The 24,296-nt window shown below is 40.0% G+C and overlaps 1 protein-coding gene across 3 annotated transcripts in view; it reads right to left on the bottom strand.

Moving 5' to 3' along the window:
* Positions 1 to 24,296, bottom strand: part of SYT14 (synaptotagmin 14) — a 69,985-nt gene that overhangs the window by 23,547 nt on the left and 22,142 nt on the right. For all 3 annotated transcript variants that reach the window (XM_009896587.2, XM_009896588.2, XM_054169210.1), the window contains exons 3-4: positions 3,090 to 3,358; positions 766 to 1,215 (exon numbers count right to left, since the gene is read on the bottom strand). In XM_009896587.2, the coding sequence (XP_009894889.2) occupies positions 766 to 1,215; positions 3,090 to 3,358 (719 nt within the window). The remainder of the gene's footprint in view (positions 1 to 765; positions 1,216 to 3,089; positions 3,359 to 24,296) is intronic.

Raw genomic sequence — 24,296 nt, 5'->3', positions numbered from 1 at the left:
CTCTTTCTGGATGAAAACGTGCCTAAGTACTCACAAGGAGAGAAAAAGGAGATGCTGATCACTACCCATATAGTAATCTCTGGCAGTTTTTCATGGTGATACTTAAGCTTATCCTTAATTACTGTTGCTTTGCTTTATTAAATATATTAAATTATTTGGGGAGACACAAAAAAATTCTTCAGCAGATAGGCAGAGGGTTGTTTTTTTTCCCAGAAAATAAAAAATCCTGTTCAGTTTGAGCTACATATTACACTCTCTCACTTCAGACTGAACCAGGAATCAATTATTTACAAGTTTCTAATCTGAAGTTATTAAAAATGGCTTTGTGTTCTCAGAGTTCCTCTTTCCAATCTTTCTTTCCTGAAAGGAAGATATCTATTGCAACCAAGATTTAATTGCAACAGATGGAGTGCACTTGCTAATATAGCTTCTTATTTTTTTGTATTGAAATGCTGTGGATAGCAGAGTAAAGACTGGATTATTAAACACATCTATGTATTTCCACGCACACATATACTTACTACTACATCCCTATCTCTAGGCTGGATATTTCTAATGAATGATAAGGAAAAATATGGGCAGCTTTTGCAGGGGGGAAATGAATGTACTTACAGAATCTCCAAGGAAATTATCATTGTATTAATATGGTGTTATCACTGTGGAAAAGAAATCAAGTGGATGTGATGACTCTATAATACGCTGCTCTTACAAGACTCAGTACGCTGTGTATCGCTGCATTGTTATTTTGCTTCAGTTAATACTCACAGAGACACTGTAAGAAGGTTCCAGCATCACTGGCACTGACATCTTCCCTTGAAGATTCAATTTTGTTAAGTAAAAGATCTTTTCTCCCACAATCCTTTCCTTTTTCATGCGCCGTACGCTGTACAGTCTGAAGCGAACCGCATAATTCCCAATCATCTCAGACTCAACGTGATTAAATTTGAATGTCTCTGTGAAGACAGGGCATGGTCCCCGTTGGATGCTGGTTTTTGCTCTCTGCTTCTTTATAGGGAGAAGAACTAGGTGTACTTGCCACGAGCTTCCACCTGGCCTGCTGTAAGTGGGAATGTCTGTGACAGCTGTCACTGTCACCAAAAGCTTCTGTTCCTGTGAGTCATAGTCAAAAGTCACATCCAGTGTGCCATATTTAGCTACTGGCTCAGGATCAAAAGGTTTAGGAAGCTGTGAAGATGATCCTTGAGCTGACATATCCTGAAGAAAAAGAATAAAAGCTATTTATTTATTTATTTATTTGTTGCATTCTATTATTAAATCCAGCATAGAAACACATGGCTTTCTCTAAGCAAAGTGAAGACACCATGATCTTTTTGTTCACTTCATAAACAAGGTAATTAAACAACGAAAGCCTGAGGAGATGGCTGCCTAGCAGTTGAGAAGAAATCAAGGTGCTACCTGGCCAATACCACCACAAGCCACAAGCCAATCAAATAGAGCTCATGTTAAATTAGGCTGTTATTTAGGATCTCTTCTTCTGTGCCCCCCATGCTATATTGTATATACATTTATGATGAGATAGAACTACCTCATTTCAGTGTGAGTAGGCACACATTTTTAAGTTAACATATTACATTGCTTTAAGAGCTGGACAGTGATTGAAAGCAATACACCAGCAGAGAGCACAGCACCTACTTGGCACTTGCAGTCCTCAAGAGTTCTATGAATGTGCCAAAAAATATCATGATTTTATCAACAGAATATTACTGGAACTATGTAAGATGGATCTGTTTTGAATATACCCTTTGAACTTTCTGTAGACATCAACTGTGTTTTAAACTTCATTTTAAGATTGATTATTGTCACTTCAAATTTTGAACAGAACGTTGATTCCCTGTATTGTTACGAGAGTTTGATAGTAACACTGAAACAAAAGGTCATTTTACAAGCACAGATCACGTAAAAAGTTATTTCAAGTATGAAACCCAAGTATTTTTTCCTGTGCATTTTCATACTCTAGAAGATACACTTGTTCATGTAAATTAGTAGATGCCACAATAAAGCCTTTTGGGCTAAAAGAAATGTTATGTTCTTATCTTAAACTGCTTGTTACATAGCTATGGGAATTCATGCCTCCAAAAGCTTCCTTCTTCAAGTTGTTGTGTGGCTATGACAAAAGTTGGCAGTATTCTGCATGCTATTGAGTGTGCTTACATCAATGACTAGCGTGGCACAAACCAGTCAGAACTAGGACTAGACTTGCTACAATCTGTTCAGGTTCAGGGGCTGTGTGTACACACTTTGTCTTTAGCCGTAATGAAGCTCACACAGACTGCAGTCCTAGCTGATCTCCAGGTACACACAGGCAGGTAGAGACTGGAGGACCTTGCAACTGGGCCTTCCAGATATTGCACCAACACCCCAGGTACGCAACATCGAATCAGTACGGGGTGAAGTAAGACAGAAATGTCTGTTGGCACATCAGCACTGAGCCTAATATGCACTTCAAAACGTCTGTTAGAAGTGAAAGACAAAAAAAGCCTCTTCTCCACATGACATCACTAATGCAGACTTATCCATAGATGTCAGTGCAGGAACCCTTGTTAAAGGTATTTCAAGGAAGTATGTGTCAGAAAGGAGGATTTCTTCATAGCAAAAGATAAATAGTTATCATTACATCTTCTGCCATAATTCCTTTATGGCAGAAAAAAAGGAAAACTAAGTGGAAGAAATCTCTAAATCACCATCAACCATTTACACAAACTCTTTGTAATATTATGGGATGTTCAGCTTGAAAAGCATTCATGGAGTGTTTTGGTTTTTTAATTCAGGTTGACTGAAAAATTGTGTGGAAGAAAAAGAATTCTGACTACAGTCCTTACAGTATGATGAAGTTTTTTTGACTGGCTTAAAAAAACCAATTCACTCCTACTGGGACCCTGATTGAAAGTTAAGGTGCCTTAAAGATAACTATAAAGTACAATGTGAAGTCCCGTTGTAGTATTTCCTGACAAACTATTTGGGAGCTGCAACATTAATGTTCATGTAGCTGTGCATTAATATTTAGATAAAAACAGCTCTCAAGAGTCTGCACCACACAAGGCTTCAGAAACTCAGCTGTTGCCATTTACCTCCGGACTGAGGACAGCTGTGCTATCACTTGGGACATCCTCTTCGTAGCCTTTGTTGTGGAAGCTTTCTATTTCGTGTCCGGTGCTCCCCTCGCTCGGGCACTTGTATGAACATCTGGGGCTGTTGCTACACTGTGAAAATTCACATTTGCTGTCTCCGACTTCAGAAGGCGTACAGGAAAGATGAGGAGAACCACTGTCATCCTGGTATGGAGGGGGCTGCAGCTCATCCAGTGGAGGTGTTCTTCTCATCCTCTGAATGCAGTTAGCTGAGAATAAGTGAAAATTCTTTAATTACTTTCTGCTTATTTAATGTTGAAAGAGTTCTGTGGACAATGGTTAAGGAGCTGGACAGGGTATTAAAACAAAAGATGTGATTTTTCTTTTCATTACATTTCAAATTAGATAAAAAAAAGACTACTGAGAATTATTTGTTAAGAGATGGAAATGAATGATTTCTCAAATGAAAGATTTTGATAAAAGTGAAGTATTAAGGATATAGTCACAAGGGATTGTGTAAACTATGTATAAATAAACAATGCACAAATATGACATGGGAAAAATTCTGGCCTTGAATTTCACGGATGCTTACCTTGCAAAAACCTTTGGATATCTTAAGCCAGATTCTGTGCAGGTGGAATGTAGACCAATTAGAGAAACAAAATGCACTCCCTCAAGCCATAATATCAAACTTCTGATTACCTCCCATGCAGTTGCCCACCCTGGGAGATATTAAATTAAACTCTGAAGACAAGTAATGTACTAAGAAAGGCTGACACAAGCCTTTTTACAGCAGTGAACTCTGCTCACTGTGAGTTTATGAAGTGAAGCAGTGTCACAAATTGTTTGTTACTTGTTAAGGACTGACAAAGGGTACATATAAAGTGTCTAGAGGTTAGACACTAGATCCAGTCACTACAGACAGTGGGGGGAAAAGGATCATGAGCAATCTCGTATTTGAGATGAAGACTTGACACTGACCATCTTTGCTTCTCACAGTAGACAGAGATGGAACCATGGTTATACATCTCCTCAGAAAGAAGTCAATTCAAATTACTACAGCTGAATTTTTGGCCTCTTGTACTACGCAGCATTACACGGTTGACTAGAATTGGGAAAAGACAGCAAGGCGTGCAGTAGCTGGAATGAAAGGAGTAGCAAGGACAGATGAAAACCTGCATCACATTCTGTTTATATCTTCTGCAGAGGTTTTAATGAAGATTCTATTTTAGACATAGAATTAACTTACAAAAGAACTAAAAAGTTCAAAGCTATGGTGCTTTCTGGTGTCAGGCATACTATTTTCACTCACAGAAAAATGAACCAAACAAGGAAGTTAACAGAAGTATTACCATTAGGACAGGGTTAGATTTGATTTCAGATTAATTTAAGAAAGAAATTGATCTTTCCAAGCTGACAAGGGTGGTACATTTTAGTTCCACCATCAAATTTTTGCACAGGATTGCCCTGCCTGTGTCCTAAACTGCCACCAAATACTTCAATATTTTAACTGCTTCAGAGCTAATTATCAGTTGTTCGACATACCACATAATCAAAGATAGTAGGTGTAAGATACCCTTTATGGAACAGGGTTGAAAACACAGTGATGTGGCTCTCTTGGGAAACAAACTGTCTTATCAAAAGGTTCTTCTTTTATTTGGAAACCCAAACCACAGTGTTTCCAGTGCACACTGCCATGGGAGGTGAATCCAGGCATGCTGAATAGAAGGGAGCCAATGTGCATTGTAGATCCCCAGATGGACAACTGAAGAACAGAAACAGGACAGCTCATTATGGTGGATATCTACTGCACAGATAAACACTGGCCTCAAAGTTAATGGGAATGCAGAGCTCTTCTCTATTTCACTGGTCTCCTAATGTAGCTCCTCTTAGCATTAGCTAAGGCAAAGAGTAACCATAACACTCCTACCTGATGACACCACTGTCAGCAATCCCCTCTTCTCTGATAAACCCATCAGAGCAAGCCTACCATTGAGTGATTCTGAATTACTGTTAGTGTACTCCTGCAAAAGGTCTTCTACTCCTAATCAGCCCAATGACACTAACTCTTCAAATTCCAGCCCCACATGGCTTGAAAGGAAAATAGAGCAGGCAGGGAATCCCGAACTCGAAATGTAGCCGTCAGTCCAACAGACACACATAAAAGCTTACAGGTGAAATTGAGCTAGGTAGTACAGACAGAATCTTGAAATCACCATGCAGGGAGTGTGCAGAACATAGTGAGATATGGGAAAGCACTCATCTTTTCCTTCTTTTTTTTAATATTAAGCAACATGTGCCCATGAAACTTCAAATATGTTTTTAGAATATACCCTGGTATTTTAACAATAACAAATCAACACTACATATGCTTTGGCTCTCTATCCCATGAAAACAGAACTTCCTTTTCACAATTCATATAGTTAAATATTATAGGAAATTCAGAGCAACATTTCTGCTCATTGTTGGTAAAAGGCAACAAGCTCTTAAATGAGACAATAATCCCCATGTAGCTAGGACCTGATCTCTTTCTTTTCACTTGTAACCAAGTCTGCAAAGACCTTTTAACTCACAGCTTTTCCACAATCTAACAAAATGAAACTGTCTGGGTAACCATCAACACCATTATTGTCTTACATGAGTAAATAAATGACTGTGTGACTCACTTTTTTCACTTTGATGAACTCCATTACATGTCCCTATGGGAAAACTCTGCACAGGCTATGTGACAGAGAGGGTACTTTTAATGTAGGCAGAGAAGAAGTGAAGAAAAGAAAACTCTTATTAACCAGCTATGACTCAGTCTCAGGAAAAGTGGAAACATTGGGCAGACATTAACTGTTTAGTTTTTAAAGTCTAGTTTATCAAACAGAAATGGCATGTCAGCTCTTACAACAAATTTCAAAGTCTAAGGACACCTCTATCTAAACGGGTGTAAAGCTATTTCTGAACAAAAGTTTTCTCTACATAAAAAGATATTTTCAGATTGCCTTAAAGTGAAAATGCCTCATTTTATATTAATTTACCCCTCCTCATAGTAAATGATGCAATGAAACAATGATTGCATGCTACGGCTCTCTGAGAACACTGCACACTTGAATTATAGCAAAGGTCTCTTCCAACCTGGTTAAGGCTATTCTATTCTATTCTACTCTACTCTACTCTACTCTACTCTACTCTACTCTACTCTACTCTACTCTACTCTATTCTACTCTATTCTATTCTATTCTACATGAAGAAATTCTGATGACTGATGATATAAAACAAAGTTTATCATCAGACAAATGTGAATACAGCAACACTGAGTATCTGCTACTGAGGATTCTCCTTTAAAATTACACAGATTTTCCTTTAAAATTACACAGAAGTAACAACTAACTCAAACAATCTGTCAATGTAATTTTGCATATGTATCAAAGCTTAAAATAAATAAAGACCCCCACTGCTAATGCATGGCAGCCTGACACTGAATGTGTTGGAGAGAAATATCTGGATCTGAAAGGAAAGCCTGTGCTGAAGTGTTTGCATATTTACAGTAGAACCACTGCTTGTAACATACCTCGTACCTTTCATTTAAGGTGTAAAGTTAGACTCAGTTACACTTGTGCATACTTGTGTACTATGACAAATCCAAAGAAGACCTTCCAAAGACCAGTGAATGTTGCTAGTTAACATCTCCTAAAGAGCTACTCTTAACAAGCAAATGGCTACAGTGAAAATCTCAAATTAATTGCTGCATTGTTTCTATGCAAGTTTCCCAAGAAACTTTCCACTTAGACCAGATAGAAAATATTGTTATGCCAAATCTCCCAATTAAAATAATCAAATTTCCATACTGGTTTGGACTAAATAGGGTGAAAACAAGCCAACAGATATCCCAAACCTGGAATACAGAAATAATCACAGAGAAACCAAACTGAGTTTAGCCTGAGGTTCCTAACAGTCAGAAAATGCTAGAACAGAGGAAAGACAAAGATCCCACATCCAGTCTTCCATCCGAAAGATGTGAAGTAACTTTGCATTCTGATAACATGAATGAAACTAAGTTGTTTAGTACCAAAAGTTTCATAAACCCCAAACTGAGAAGACAGGGTATTGCTGGCAGATAGCAGATTTCACCATTCAGTCTTTTAAGTGTTAACTGCTTTAATTGTATTTTTCACTCTTTAGTGGGCTGGGAAAGTACTCATACAGTGCTAATAGGAAAGTCCTTGCTCAACAGCTGAAGAAACCAGAACTGTAAGTGAAATGGTGGCACACTCAGAAATTACAGCATGTAAACAGTCATTAGCACACTTAAGTCAGAAGTAAACAAACACCTTCTTTTTACTATCGATTTACTACCGGGAGCTGGGGTTGCTCAGCCTGGAGAAGAGGAGGCTCAGGGGAGACCTTATTGTTCTCTACAACTATCTGAGCGAAGGTTGTAGCCAGGAGGGAGTTGGTCTCTTCTCCTAAGCAACCACCAACAGACCAAGAGGACACAGTCTCAAGATGCTCCAGGGGAGGTTTAGGCTGGATGTTAGGAAGAAATTCTTCCCAGAAAGAGAGATTGGCCAATGGAATGTGCTGCCCAGGGAGGTGGTGGAGTCACCATCACTGGAGGTGTTTAAGAGGAGACTGGATGAGGCAGTTGGTGCCATGGTTTAGTTGATTAGATGATGTTGGGTGATAGGTTAGATGTGATGATCTTGAAGGTCTTTTCCAACCTGGTCTGGTCTATTCTATTCTACTCTATTCTATTCTATTCTATTCTATTCTATTCTAACTCTTATTCTTATTCTATTCTTATTCTATTCCATTCCATTCTAATTTTCTATTCCTCATGAAGGATGCTGATTGAAAGCAAAGGGTAGATGATGCGTATCTTGCCATCAACCTCAAGGGACTGTAAGTAAACTAGGCCAAAATGAGCATTCCTGGAATAGATAACTATGAGACAAAAGCTTTTCAGTCATGTTTCTGAGTGGAATCACAATATAAAGATACACAAGCTTACTATAACAAATGTGGTGGTGGGGTTAAGTTTTCCATTACTAGTTGAACTTTCCTCTTTCCTCTGTTTCTTTTCTGCCCTGGTTCCTTGTGGAGCATGCTATGCTGTACAAGGTTTCACAGTGACGCTGGAGAGGTTTCTTTCCATGTTTACAATGCTTAGACTTCACCTTCATTAATTTTCCCAGCATAAACCTATCTTTCCTTAGCCTGTATTTCCTAGGTAATTCCAACAGCAGCCATCTCTTAAGATATGGGAGAAGCAGCCATCCTAGTGGCTGAAATTCCCCTGTCTCATAAGCAGTAATTAACTACACTTTTGCAAGTTGAAGTTTCTCATACATATTACTTCTTTAAATATCCATACTATAGTGGGAGGCAGCATTAACACAAAACTTCTTTGGGAATCTGGGTTTCAGTTCCTTTAAAACAAATAATCACGATATAAATTAATAATCTCTGCAAGTCGTATTTTGTAATTATCAGAATATCTTCATACCCAAAGTATCTTTTCTTCCCCTAATACATTTCCACATACACCATGCTTGATAATTATTAAGTTTTTTTAATCTAACATAAATTTCAGATTTTGAAGCCTTCAAGGGGTTCTATGTAAATGTTAAGACAATTTAAATAAAACATAAAATGAAATACATGTTTAAAAATTAAAGAAACCTTTCTTACTCTGAATGAATTAAATATCCTCAGAGACTTCCAATCTTCAGCACAGACAGTCCAAATGGAATTTTCGTGTTTGAATTTTCCTACCATCCGACAATATTGTGTTGACTGGATTACCCCACATTACAAGGAGTATAAAATAGAAACATTAAATATTGAAAGAAACATCAGGCCTCTCCTTCCTTTAAAATGAAAAGCTGACATGCCTCTTTGCAAGGAAGAAAACCCCCACCAACATATAGTTTAAAACATAAAACAAATGACCTGGACTTACTCTATTTCTTTCCCACAAGAGTTGTGGCACAAGTCCTGCTTAATGAAAAAAGGGGAATATGGGAGTTGTATGAGGTCATTATGGACAACAGAGAAAAAGTAAATCATTTACCCACTTTCTTTCTTAATTTGCCATGTTTTAGACTTTTACTCACAGCTGAACTGTCTTCTCCATTAAAGAATTCATTGGTAAACAAGAGGCAACCAGCACCAGAACAAGAGGACACAGGCTCAAGCTGCACCAGGGGAAGTTTAGGCTGGAGGTGAAGAGAAAGTTCTTCCCAGAAAGAGTAATTGGCCACTGGAATGTGCTGCCCAGGGAGGTGGTGAAGTCACCATCCCTGGAGGTGTTCCAGGAAGGACTGGATGTGGCACTTGAAGCCATGGTTTAGTTAGTCATGAAGTATTGCGTGATAGGTTGGACTTGATGATCTCTGAGGTCTTTTCCAACCTTATTGATTCCATGATTCTAAAGAGAAGTTATCAAATCTGTTTGTTGGCTTTTTCATCAGTAAAAAATAGTTATCTTTTTCCCCCTAATATTTATAAAATTCTATACCCTGTGAGCTTAATCCCAGACCTGTGGAAATCCAAACAGTGTTGCTGCCATTTACATCTGATGCTACATGAAGTTTTTAGCACTGGATTTTCCTCACCTTCTCAAGGCTAATTCTACTGGGGTTCCATACAATGAAAAGGTTCTTCTTTAAATTTTTACTAAAACAAATCCAAAATGCTAGAATTATCTTCATTCCCAGCCCTTAAAGCTTCAATCTTCTTCCTCAGGAAGATCTACATAGTAATTTTTAAAATGGTTTAATTTTTTTGGGGGGTGTCTGTTTATATGATGAATCTGCAGAACTACAGCTTAGTTTTGTTTACTGACAAAAGAAAATGTTCTGCACCTCTAAGGGCACTTCTCATTTGTAAGCCTGTTTTACAGAGGAATAGAGAAAAGCACTGCACTGGGGAAAAATTGGAGGCTTCCTCTTTCCAAAATGAGCCCAAATTAGAACATTTAAGCTACAAATACATTATTAAAGTATTATAGTGAACTCACTGTCAAAGACATTCTTTGTTTCCTTCCCAAATATTTTGGTTGTCTTTCAGTGAAAATTATACATTAGCATCTCTTGAATTAATTTTCTTTCAATGTAAGTATCATTCTCTGATTCCTTACACAGTATTTCTGTTAACTTGAACAGGAAGGAGTTCTGCTACCTGGTTCTGTATTTATGCTTTGCAGCTGCCCAAAATACATCTAAATATTGCTTAAGCCTATTGTTTCAATACTGCAATCTCTCATGGATGTAAACATCAATAAACTAAGCTTTCCTTTTTTTTCTTTTTTCCTTTATTTTTTTTTTAACTTTTAAAGAGAGACTTCAAAAATGCTTCTAAGACAACATCTGACTATAAAGATTTTTGGAAGCAGTGATCTTTAAGATGTGAAACTGCATAATTGTTTACCTTCCCTTCCATATTCATAGTTCCTTAGGTAAAGCATTTGTACAATGTTTGCTCCACTTCTTAGGCAGAGAAAACTCTTATCTGTTACCTTTAGATGCTGGTTTCTTTCATTTACACTACTCTTCAGATCACTGTGTTGGCTAATTTCATAAATAAACAGATACTCCTTTAGAATATAGAATAGAATAAACCATGTTGGAAGAGACCTTCAAGATCATCATGTCCAACCCATCAACCAATCCAACCCACCTAATCAGCTAAACCATGGCACCAAGCACCCCATCAAGTCTCCTCCTGAACACCTCCAATGATGGCGACTCCACCACCTCCCCAGGCAGCCCATTCCAAAGGGCAATCACTCTCTCTGTGTAGAATTTCTTCCTGACATCCAGCCTAAACCTCCCCTGGCACAGCCTGAGGCTGTGTCCTCTTGTTCTGGTACTGGCTGCCTGGGAGAAGAGACCAACATCCGCCTGTCTACAGCCTCCCTTCAGGTAGTTGTAGAGAGCAATAAGGTCACCCCTGAGTCTCCTCTTCTCCAGGCTAAGCAACCCCAGCTCCCTCAGCCTCTCCTCGTAGGGCTTGTGTTCCAAACCTCTCACCAAATTTGTTGCCCTTCTCTGGACTCGTTCCAGCAAGTCAACCTCCTTCTTAAACTGAGGAGCCCAGAACTGGACACAGGACTCAAGGTGTGGCCTAACCAGTGCAGTGTACAGGGGCAGAATCTCCTCCCTGCTCCTGCTGGCCACACTGTTCTTAATGCAGGCCAGGATGCCATTGGCCTTCTTGGCCTGGGCACACTGCAGGCTCGTGTTCAGCCTACCATCGACCAATACCCCCAGGTTCCTCTCTGCCTGGCTGCTCTCCAGCCACTCTGACCCCAGCCTGTAGCTCTGCATGGGGTTGTTGTGGCCAGTGTGCAGAACCTGGCACTTGGATGTGTTCAATCTCATGCCCTTGGACTCTGCTCATCTGTCCAGCCTGTCGAGAGAGAGGTTTGCACCTCTGTTCACTCTGGACAATAGCAGCCAGATATGGGCTTAGAAAATATTTCCCTGTCATTGTAGTGCTTCATTTGAATACAATTTTCACTTTAAATTACAGTTCATATTCCAGTCCAGTTTAATACTACTAACAGCTGCAGTATTAAGCACAAAGTTGAGCAGCACAATAAAGTGCTGAAATAGTGAAAAAGATCCCACAGTGGTCTAAAATCAATTCCCAGTGAAGTATTTTAACATACAGCTAATATTCCCGTAATGTTCCTGCTCTCATTCTATTTGGTCTCAAATGAGGAAAGAAAGTGTGATTAGAAAGCAAGGTAAATGTGTTATGTGCATCATTTGCTTGTACAGTTTTAGTATTTTTGCAGCTCATTTCAGGCACATTCAGCTTTTTATTTGAAAAAAAAAGAACACAAACAAAAAACCCCATAACCAGAGAACAAAAATCCCCAACCAAATAAAGTTTTCTAAGTGATGCAGAAATCTCCTCCAAGATCTCAATATTTATTAAATTGACAAGATAAAAAAGATCCATTGAGCACTATATACTGCATTTAAGTGTGTTCCTTAACTATCAGAATGCCATCCTTCTTTTTTCCATAATTCTATTTTAAATGACTGTGGTGGGTTGTAGCCATCCTGGGGGAGGGCTGCGAGAGCCCTGCTTCCCCAGGGGACAAAAGATCCAGGTGAGCAGAGTGGGACTTGATTTCCCCCTCCCAGGAGGAGGGGTCCCCCGGGTCGAAGGTGGTCTATTCCACTCCCCCTTCCTGTCCAGCAAGCCTAGAAAAAGGAAGACCCTGTGGCCACTTCCCCTCCTTGCCCCTGCCTTGCCTGTTCCACAGCACCAACAGCTGCTGCCAGCCTGCTGGTTCTGCCACGGGGTCAGGCCTGATCCTCTCCTTGCTGCATCCAGGCTTCCCTAAAGGACTCAAATCCACACACATCCAGGGAGATACAAGGCCATCCACATTTGGTTTTGTGTATTTTTCTCATCAACATTATTCCTTACCCTTGTAAACCCTTCCTCTTACTGCTAGAGATATATATTTTGTTAAAAAATGACTTCTCCTACTTCCTGACTCCAGATTATTTTGGGGTAGACTTACCTCCTTCTCCCTCCCCCTACCCCTGTTTTTTTCTTTCTCTCCTCTTTCCTTACCAGGGAAGAGGAGGGGGTTGGGGGGAGGAATTCTTGGTTTTTTGCTACCATCTGAGCTCTTAAACTCCAGATAAGGCTCATACCACTACAATGACATACAACTAATGCCTTCAGGGATAACTCTTTCTGCTACTTAAACCACACTGCATTCATGGTTTCTCCAAAACAGCTTCACCTTGGTAGCTGCATTTTGTAATTATATTTCCCCACCCCCTAAATTGCATAAAGTTCCTGGTACTCCAGCACTATTTCTTACTATCCTAACTAGTAAAAATGAAGCTGGAAAGTTCTGTCAAGAACTGTTTCCAGAATAGGAACACAAAACGTGCTTTGATTGCTTTGCCTTGTTTTAACAGCAATTTTATATGGGAAGAATATTCTCTTGGAGCATGTCAGTAACACAGAACAGTGCTACAATGATTCTGCATGAACCATGGCTGAAATTTTCTGCCCATCTACTTAAGATATCTGTATGATCTCAGCCTGAGCATCTCCTAACTGTTAAAATATATGTGAAATATATATTATGTGACTAATGGTACTGCTGTAACAGTAGAAGTTAACATGTTTGGCATTTTACAAAGAGAGAGCTAAAGTACAGGTTTAAATAACAAGTAATAAAGATTGCTGTGAATATAGCTCAGAAGTGCTCATAATCACAGGACTGAAGTGCTGAACTAAAACCAAGTCTTTCGAGACTAGTACCCTAGCTTTTTCTTCTGGGTTTATTTTATTTTCCCTTCAAGCCTTGTAAATTATTATTAATCTAAAATCACCTGAATTGTGTACTAGCACCAACATGGAAGCCTCCAAGCCACTAGCTTCTTAAGAGATATACCCCCACAGAATTTTCTATTACCATCAGACCTGTCGTGGAGGAAAAGGACAAGAAAACAAAAAGTACAATATTAAGGTGGGGCAAAAAGTAAAAGGAATAAAGGGGTTGGGGGTGGGGGGAAAGGCACAAGGAGAAAGTAAGTGCAATGATTCAAAAAAGGTGATAGGTAGATGAATAAAGGAAAGAAATAATGGGAGTGAAGTGTAGCAGATCTTTATAGAAAAGGAAGAAAAGAGCAGAGAGAAATAACATACAAGATGCAAACAGGAAAGAAAAATTACAAAACCAGCTAAAATAACAAAGCAAAAATGACAGAGGAAGAAAGGTGAAGGAATGGGGAAAATAAAACAACACATGACACAGAAAAAAAGTGGCTCAGATCTGAGAAAAAAGTAATGTCAAAAGAACAAAGAGATGAAAGAGCAATAAGTGATGTCTGATGGGCGGGAATATCCATATTTGTAGGGGAAAATCTGCACAACCCAGTGAACACAGCTAGCTGCATTTCATGAGAGGCAAGACATCCCTCACAATAAGCATTTATCATTGTATTTAGATTTTAGGTTTGTTGTTTTTCCTTTTGAATGGGGAGATGGTGGTATTTTTTTACTCTGATGTTGAGATTCCAAAGTACCTTGATGTCTTTATTCAGGCATTTCCCCCCACACTCTTTCCTTCACATACTGGCTCAGTTACTAGCTTTAGTAAAATGTATTGTGTTTCTCGCATATATTGTATATTATATACAATAATAGACAATATTATACAATATTATATACAATAATATAATATTGTATATTATATATGCATATATATAAAAATATATATAGTATATTATCTATATATTACATTTTATATATATAGTATATTATCTATATATTACATTTTATATATATATATCTATATCTATATATATATATATATATATATATATATATCTTGTCTATTAGAAAAATCAAAGGTTTATTTGCTTTTGAAACAGCTCTCATGACCTTACCAAATAAAAAGCTCCCAGAGAGGGACCTGAGGGTGTTGGTTGACAGCCACCTAAACATGAGCCAGCAGTGTGCCCAGGTGGCCAAGAAGGCCAATGGCATCCTGGCCTGGATCAAGAATAGTGTGGCCAGAAGGAGCAGGGAAGACATTGTGCCCTGTGCTCAGCACTGGTTAGGCCACACCTTGAATCTTGTGTCCAGTTCTGGGCCCCTCAGTTTAAGAAGGACATTGAGACACTTGAGCATGTCCAGAGAAGGGCAACAAGGCTGGGGAGGGGTCTGGAGCACAGCCCTGTGAGGAGAGGCTGAGGGAGCTGGGGTTGTTTAGCCTGGAGAAGAGGAGGCTCAGGGGAGACCTCATTGCTCTCTACAACTACCTGGCTTGTAGCCAGGAAGGGGTTGGTCTCTTCTCTCTAGCAACCAGCACCAGAACAAGAGGACACAGTCTCAAGCTGCACCAAGGAAGTTTAGGCTAGAGGTGAGGAGAAAGTTCTTCCCAGAGAGAGTTGTTTGCCATTGGAATGTGCTGCCCAGGGAGGTGGAGGAGTCACCGTACCTGGAGGTGTTCAAGAGGGGATTGGATGTGGCACTTGGTGCCATGGTCTAGTCATGAGGTCTGTGGTGACAGGTTGGACTTGATGATCTTTGAGATCTCTTCCAACCTTGGTGATTCAGTGAAGTTATGAGGATGAGATAACAGTGGCCAAGCTGCATCTTGCATACAGAGGGCCCACATGCTCTTCAGAATGATGCTTCAGCCTTCTACAAACAGTCAGAGAGGAACCAGTCTTCCACATCATCCATCCAGAGAAACAATAGCACTGAACAATGAAGGATCAGAGTGCAGTGTATTGTTCTCAACCCATTTAACTTTCCAAAACATTAACTGAAGAATTATGCTGTCACAAACACCCTAGGTGTTATCCTCACAAAGCTGACATGAGGAGCTGTTGTGACCAATAAAAACTGCACATCCATCAAAATTTGCTTCCCATGCAACTCCCAAACCAGGTATATAAATTGTTGCTAGATAAGAAATGCCTGTTTGATACTGCTTGTTGAATGAGAAACTTAAAGGTGGTGTACAGCAGTTAATTAGTAATTAGTCTGACAGCTACAGCTGCAAAATGTTTGTATGAAAATTTCAAAATCGAAAATGATTTATTTCACTCCACATAAAATTAGTGTGTGCTCATTAGAAAGTCAGTGATTATCTTGAAAGGTACTACTGGAACAGTTTTGGAGCTTTGCTACAATATCAGAAGGTCTACAATGTATGTCTTCAGACCTGCTCTCATCCCGCTCTTTCTCTTCATTTGGTGTCAGCAAGATTTTTAGATACACATCTAAGTGCTGGGTCCTGCACTTTGGCTACAGCAACCCCATGCAGTGCTACAGGCTGGGGACAGAGTGGCTGGAGAGCTGCCGAACAGAAAGGGACCAGGGGGTACTGGTTGATAGTAGGCTGAACATGAGCCAGAAGTGTGCCCAGGTGGCCAAGAAGACCAATGGCATCCTGGCCTGTATCAGAAATAGTGTGGCCAGCAGGAGCAGGGAGGTCATTCTGCCCTGTGCTCAGCACTGGTTAGGCCACACCTTGAGTCCTGAGTCCAGTTCTGGGCTCCTCAGTTTAGGAAAGATGTTGAATTGCTGGAAGGTGTCCAGAGGAGGCAATAAATCTGGGGAGGGGTATGGAGCACAGCCCTGTGAGGGGAGGCTCAGGGAGCTGGGGTTGCTTAGCCTGGAGAAGAGGAGGCTCAGGGGAGACCTTCTTGCTCTCTACAAGTACCTTAGCGGGGGGTGTAGACAGGCAGAGGTTGGTCTCTTCTCCCAGGCAACCAGCACCAGAACCAGAGGACACAGTCTCAAGCTGTGCCAGGGGAGGTTTAGGCTGGATGTTAGGAAGAAGTTCTTTACAGAAAGAGAGATTGGCCATTGGGATGTGCTGCCTAGGGAGGTGGAGGAGTCACCATTACTGGAGGTGTTTAGGAAGAGACTGGATGAGGCACTTGGTGCCATGTTTTAGTTGATTAGATGGTGCTGGGTGATAGGTTGGACTTGATGATCTCAAAGTTCTTTTCCAACTCGGTTTATTCTATTCTACTCTATTCTACTCTATTCTATTCTACTCTATTCCATTCCATTCCATTCCATTCCATTCCATTCCATTCCATTCCATTCCATTCCATTCCATTCCATTCCATTCCTAACATTATAATTGAAAACCTTCTCAGCAGGATGATGATGATCATGTTTCATAACCAGAACATTAATTTTCTCAAATCTCAGCATTAGAATTTTAAACTGCTCAATTAATAAACTAATTTATTAAACAATGTATAAAACTTGTATATAAATTGTATATGTGTACATTGCCACAAAGGAATTCCTGACTAAAATAAGGGAAAAACTTGGAAACTGGTGTGGCTGTAAACTGGAAGAGGCTATGTAATTAATCAACAATCTTGAAGGTTCTTAAGGGTCTCTTAGGCTATGGCCCTGAGCCACTTGGTCTAATTTTGAAGTTAGCACTCTTTCAATCAGCAGATCAACCTCACTGATTCTACAACACACAGTAAAAAACTCCATTCAGTACTATAATAATGAAGGATGAGGATTATCCCAAATAGAGATATCTCCAACATCTACAATACAGTTAACAATTCACAGGCAAGGACAGCTCCTCTGCACAGTACTTTCATTATTAAAATGAAACTAAAATAGTAAGCAAGAAAACAAACACAAAACAACCAACAAGAACAACAAACAAAACAAAGCTCCCACATCCCATAAAGCAAACCAATAGGAACCAAACAAAAAGCCAGCCAAAAGCCCAGAAAACAACCACCAAAAAACCCCAGTCCCAAAGACATAATACAAAGAGCAACAGATAAGTCAGAATACTTTGTTAACTGGTGGCATTCTGCCACAGTATACATAGAATACATACATAGAATAAACCAGGTTGGAAGAGACCTTCAAGATCATCGCGTCCAACCCATCAACCAATCCAACACCACCCAAACAACTAACCCATGGCACCAAGCACCCCATCAAGTCTTCTCCTGAAAACCTCCAACGATGGCAACTACACCACCTCCCCAGGCAGCCCATTCCAATGTGCAATCACTCTCTCTGTATAGAACTTCTTCCTAACATCCAGCCTGAACCTCCCCTGGTGCAGCCTGAGACTGTGTCCTCTTGTTCTGGTACTGGCCACCTGGGAGAAGAGACCAACATCCGTCTGTCTACAACCTCCCTTCAGGTAGTTGTAGAGAGCAATAAGGTCACCCCTGAGTCTCCTCTTCTCCAGGCTAAGTAACCCCAGCTCCCTCAGCCTCTCCTCGTAGGGCTTGTGTTCCAAACCCCTCACCAACCTTGTTGCCCTTCTCTGGACTCGTTCCAGCAAGTCAACCTCCTTCCTAAACTGAGGGGCCCAGAACTGGACACGGGACTCGAGGTGTGGCCTAACCAGTGCAGTGTACAGGGGCAGAATGACCTCCCTGCTCCTGCTGGCCACACTGTTGCTGATGCAGGCCAGGATGCCATTGGCCCTCTTAGCTGCCTGGGCACACTGCAGGCTCATGTTCAGTCTACCGTCGTCCAGCACCCCCAGGTCCCTCTCTGCCTGACTCTCAGGAGCAAACTACTTTTAGACAACGTAGCTCCACTGAAACATTTACTTGGCTAAAATGAACATGCTAACACACGGACTTTAAAGTTCAAAATCATCCTGACAATGGTTTACACACACACAGAGGAACACAGATGTAACACACATATGTACAATCCATGGCCATATCTGTAACAGGAACAATTTAAGGTTTGTGAAATATTAAACCTCCTTAATATTACACTGGGGAAGTAATATCCACTACCAAATGCTGATGTTAGACAGCAAATACAGACCTTTATAATTCATCAGGTGAAAAAGCCTTAATTTGATTGCTATGCAAACTTTAAATATGATAGCTTAGATAGCAGGGGGAAAAAACCAAACAACACACCAAAACACAACAACAACAACAAAAATCAAGTAGCTTTTGCTATCGCTCCGCATTAACATTTTGACCAGTCAACAGTTCAGCAGTGATGAAATGTGCAGTTTGCTCCAAAGTGAGACAAGGCTATTTAAATAACTCAAAATAAGAAATGGGTATTGAAACATCAGAATGCTGATAAGCGATCACAGCTGCACTAGAATTAGTTTCTATAGCAACAGAGGAAATAACGGGGAGAATGGCACCGCAATACAAGATGGTTCCTTACAAACACTGCTGTTCAAATAGAAAACTTTAAAATTATTCACTGCAGAAAAAAATTATTTCTGTTTAAATGGCTATTCAAATATCCTCTATCTTGAACCTCATACATTGCTCTGTTCTCATTCTCCAGGGTTCTACCCCATCCACTCCTTTCACATTACATGCTCACACTTTCCCCCATCGCTTACCTTCCTAGTTTAAAATCGAAGGGACTTATTCTGAAAACCACTGCATCTTCAGTCTCAAACTCATCTGCATTTTCAATCTTTTTTTATTATCCCTACACAGAAGCAGCCTTTACATTTATTTTTCTCCAGCAGTGCACTTGCAAAATGTAGGAGAGTGCTTTGTACATGCTATTCATAACAAGCTGCATCACAGCCCCGAGAATTAACATCACTATGGAACTTCTGAAACTTGTAGCCATATGAGACTTGCAGTAGCCTTTATCAGTGTGTACTCTCATGTCCTAAGCATGATTAAGAAACCATAGAAAATCCATTAGTATTCATGGACCAAAAACCTATAAGATTGTAAGATAAAAGCCTTTCAGTTGAGCACATCTTCCGATTTCAAATGTTGCTCGTTTCTAACACGAGGAATTACTGTTCACTGCGTCGTCTGTTCTATTCTATTCCAGCTATTTTTGGCAACTAATTAAAAGCATATGCCTGAACCTTTTATGTATTTTGCCCTTATAATGAGACCTATTACTCTGGCTTATTCTATCCTTTTGAGTTCCAAAGTATCTTTCGAGTTACCATGGATACAAGTGATATGCTGCTTTCTCCCACAACTGCTTTATGTGCCTTATCAAACACTAGAAAACTGACACAGTAGGAATCTGAACCTTCTATATAGGTGGAATATCTAACCCCTTGGAAGTGCTCTTGCCCCCACTTGCCCTCTACCCTCTTATCCCCCTATACCCCCACACCCCCAGAAAAAAATGTGGTATGCCATATACTACCATTTGTAATGAAATCAAGAGGTTCTTTTCTATCTGAAATCTAGTACTTTTTCTCTAGAAAAACAAAGGTGCAGACAGGAAACAAGTGAATCTGATCAACCCTGAAACTGTTGAAAACAAAATGATACACATTCATTTTGATTTTACTATTTTGAGCTGTCAGAATTTTGGTGTTTCCAAATCAATATATCCACTGGAGATGTATAAGACAACAAATTTCAGCAAGCATTTCAAGCAGGAGGTGCTGAAACACTGTATGCAACTCAGATTGCACATAAACTTGAGTAAATAAAACTCCCTTACACAGAAATTGTTAGGCCTCTTTATACCAATTTATTATGGGCATTTTCAAATGCAAATTGCATTCCAACAAGCTGGGAATAATTTGTACTAATCAGTGAAGAAGAGGGCAGTTAGTAAACTGATTTTCCCATTATGCTTCCGTATTCTGACCTCTTCTTAAAAACAAAAGACTCTCTCCCATTCAGAAAGCAAAATTTACCCAGGATTCAAAACCCAACTAACATAATTGGAATTAACATAGGAGAGGTAAGGGGGAACAACCAGAAGGCAAAATAAATTACTGTAATGTGAACTCAGTGTAGACTCACATTCATAACCATCACTCAATTTTCAATCTATTGAATCACTGACAAGGTATCAGCTACACAAATTAGTGCCACAAAGGCAATAGAGCTGGAGAGCCAGAGAAGAATGGGTAACAAATGCTGCTCTTGCCCCTTTTCCTATTATCTAAACTGCTCTAAGTATTCCAGCAAAACATGTGACAAAAAACTTACATGACTTGTCCACATCCACAAGCTCACCCTGGGATTTTTGGAGCATAGTATCTGAGGCAGAGCATAAACCCCAGACTCTTACCCTTGCTTGAATTAACACTCTGAAATAATTGTCTAATTCTGGGAAGTTCTCCACAAGTATATATGCACTAAAAATCCTATTGAATATTTTCATTTTGCTGACAGTGTCACTGTAGGTTAAACTTACATTTGCAGGGATTTGATAAGATGTGTTTAGTTTAACTTGTGAATTTAACTTTAAACTGCCTCAGGTTATGATAATATCCTTTGGGGACAAAAAACAATATCCACATTTTTACTGTGAACAGTCAGCTAGAATTTCTTTTAAAAGTAACTGAGAGCTAGAAACCAATGAAAGGGAACTAAAATTTGAGTGCTACATGTGGTATTTATAGTAAATCATCTGCATTATCAAAACATTACCAGCTCTGTAGTTTAATTTTGTAACCACTCACAAGAAAATCTCCTCCAAAAACCAAGCATCTGGAACAGTAGCTCTGTACTCCTGCCTTTACACATGCTAGCATTTCTTCCCTGTATGATATTCTCCTGGATTATATGCACTGTACCCACATGCACAAGAGATTACCTATTCCTCTTTGAGTCAAATTAAAGTGCAAACCAATGTTTTTAAAGAATTAACTACCATTGTTATCCTTCCTAATAAGGATTCTAAAGTACATCCTTTGCAGAATCTCAGCTGCTACTGTTGCACCCTACATCTCTGAGGCCCACAGACTGCCTTTTAGCACTGATGACAACTACTGGTTTTATTTCCAAAGTGTTTCTTCTTTTAAAACCCCTGCTTACCCACAGGCAGGAAATGGCACAAGGAATAGCAGATGGTTCAGAGCAGTGGCTACCACTGCCAGCGAAAGGAATTTTGCCCTGAAAACAGTCAAAGATAACAGCCATTATCAAACAGGATGAAGATTTTCTCTCGAGAGCATTAGACATTAGTCTTTTCAAAGATTAATTAATTCCTTATTTACAAGGGAAAATGCCCATCAACTTGGAACACCTTGCAAATTTTACCAGATCTACTATTAGTCAAATATTGCACGGGCATACAATTAATTGTCAAAGATTTGAAAGGAAAAGAGAACAAAATACATCAGAGCAGCCAAATCAACTTAATCTTCCAGAAGAGCAGCTAAAGTCATACATTTACTTGCAAATTTTGATGTCATTATTTCTATACCAGTATGGAAAAGAGTAGATATTGTAAAGCCCAGACAAATTACATCATTTCTCTCTCCCATTACTCTCAATCTAAAACCAGTTCAGTTCTGGCATTATGCACAGGACTTAAGACAGCCAAGCAAGAGCCACTACAAGCAAAATAATTTTGAGGAGTTAGGTACAAATTAATGCAGAAACGAAACTGTTTTTCTGGTTTGTATCAGATCTTGGCAATAAGTGCCACAGATTTTTCTGATGTTCATTCAAATTGCCACAAATGCTACATGGGCAGCAGAAGCTTCGAAGTGCAAGGAGTCTTACTCAAACTGAACATCTATGGCGTTGGACTTTTCATTTCAGAGCTGTTTTTCTCTATTAAGATTCACAGGAATTTGGACTAATTTTTGACAGGCTATTCTCTTTCAAATCTTCCTAACGTGGTGTTTGTAGTGCTGAGGATTTACAAGCAAAACTTTTGTAAATCATTACACATACTGCCAAGCTACAGGCTGCTAAAATGCAGGCACAACCACACGACAGAGCAGACAGAACAAACCCAGGAACTATTTGAGATACCGGAAGCCACAGGAAGTTCAAGCAAAATCAAGGAACATTCTAAACAAGATTCCTTGAAGATAGATTTAGAAATTAACCTAATATTAGAGTTCATCTTGATCAATTTAAGCAAGAGCAGATGCTATCCCCTTCTCCTTTTTTTCCTTGCCAAACGATGTAGAGTTGGCCCTGACCTTTCGGTTACGAGTGTGTCCTCCGCTACAGATGTCAGCTCTGCAGTAAACAGCAGCAATCACGTCACCTGTTCAAGTCATAGACATAAGCAATATTTGTTTGGGCTGAGCATTTTCAAAGGAGAGGAAATCACACCTGAAGTCAGTCTCTTGAAGAGGTGAACCTTTTGTAGCTTCAGTCTCCAAGATTTGGGTTTTTCAAATACACATGCTCTTATCAGCTCTATTTTTAACCTGCCGCTCATATAGGATACTTAAAATTCTGAACATGTTTACATTATCCACCCAGCAGGCTAATGGAACTGCATACCAGACAGTCATGCATAATTCAAATCAATATCCTCAGGCTTGCAACTCTAAGTCAAAGCTGCCTTTAAATAAGCTGGGTGTGACTTTAACATGAATAAAATGTATCTAATTTTAAACCTTTATCTGACAAATTGATATATTTGCGAAGGAATGCCACAAATCTTCGTTAAAAATTCAAAGAAACAGAAAATTGTCTTCACTGAAAATCCCTTACCAAATATTTTTAAGAACAAAATTTAGAATGGCTCAACAAGGCTGAGCACAAAGGTTTCAAATAAAGGGATGGGTAGGGTGGTTTTATTTTTGCTTTTAGGTAAAATGTGCAAATATGAACATTTAAGAATATGTGTGTACATATAAGAATACTAAGTGTGGAGGTGAATGTGTCAGGATATCCTATTTACAAATTTAAAGATCATGCTTTAATTGAGCTGAGCATAGGTAACTCCACATAGAAAATCTGAGACCCAGTTAAGCATGTCTAGTAGCTTCTCCCTAAGGGCCAGCAGCAGAACTTCCATAATAAAATAATTTTCCCTTTGAGTTTTCCTATGTGCTTTTATGATGCCACAATTCCATACCAGCACATCACCCTCACCCACTGAAAAGACCACAAGTATGGCAAGTACACTCGCTAAGGATCTATTTCCAGCTTGTGGAGGAAAGGTAATTGCAAACAAAAACATCCCCCAAACTCCCTACCCCATCACAGTATCACAGTATCACCAAGGTTGGAAGAGACCTCAAAGATCATTGAGCCCAACCTGTCACCACAGACCTCATGACTAGACCATGGCACCAAGTGCCACATCCAATCCCTTTTTGAACACCTCCAGGGATGGTGACTCCACCACCTCCCTGGGCAGCACATTCTAATGGCTAACAACTCTCTCAGTGAAGAACTTTCTCCTCACCTCCAGCCTAAACTTCCCCTGGTGCAGCTTGAGACTGCCTCCCCTTGTTCTAGTGCCGGTTGCTAGAGAGAAGAGACCAACCCCCTCCTGGCTACAACCTCCCTTCAGGTAGTTGTAGAGAGCAAGAAGGTCTCCTCTGAGCCTCCTCTTCTCCAGGCTGAACAACCCCAGCTCCCTCAGCCTCTCCTCACAGGGCTGTGCTCCAGACCCCTCCCCAGCCTTGTTGCCCTTCTCTGGACACGTTCAAGTGTTTCAATGTCCTTCCTAAACTGAGGGGCCCAGAACTGGACACAGGACTCAAGGTGTGGCCTAACCAATGTAGAGTACAGGGCACAATGACTTCCCTGCTCCTGCTGGCCACACTGTTCCTAATGCAGGCCAGGATGCCATTGGCCTTCTTGGCCACCTGGGCACACTGCTGGCTCATGTTTTGGCAGCTGTCAATCAGCACCCCCAGGTCCCTCTCTGTTTGGCAGCTCTCCAGCCACTCTGACCCCAGCCTGTAGCTCTGCATGGGGTTGCCGTGGCCAAAGTGCAGCACCCAGCACTTGGACTTGTTGAATGCCATCCCATCTCCAA

The sequence above is a fragment of the Dryobates pubescens genome, chromosome 2 (assembly GCF_014839835.1).
Source record: "Dryobates pubescens isolate bDryPub1 chromosome 2, bDryPub1.pri, whole genome shotgun sequence".
In the NCBI taxonomy this organism is placed as follows: Eukaryota; Metazoa; Chordata; class Aves; order Piciformes; family Picidae; genus Dryobates; species Dryobates pubescens.
This window is presented reverse-complemented; position numbering and strand designations above follow the sequence as displayed.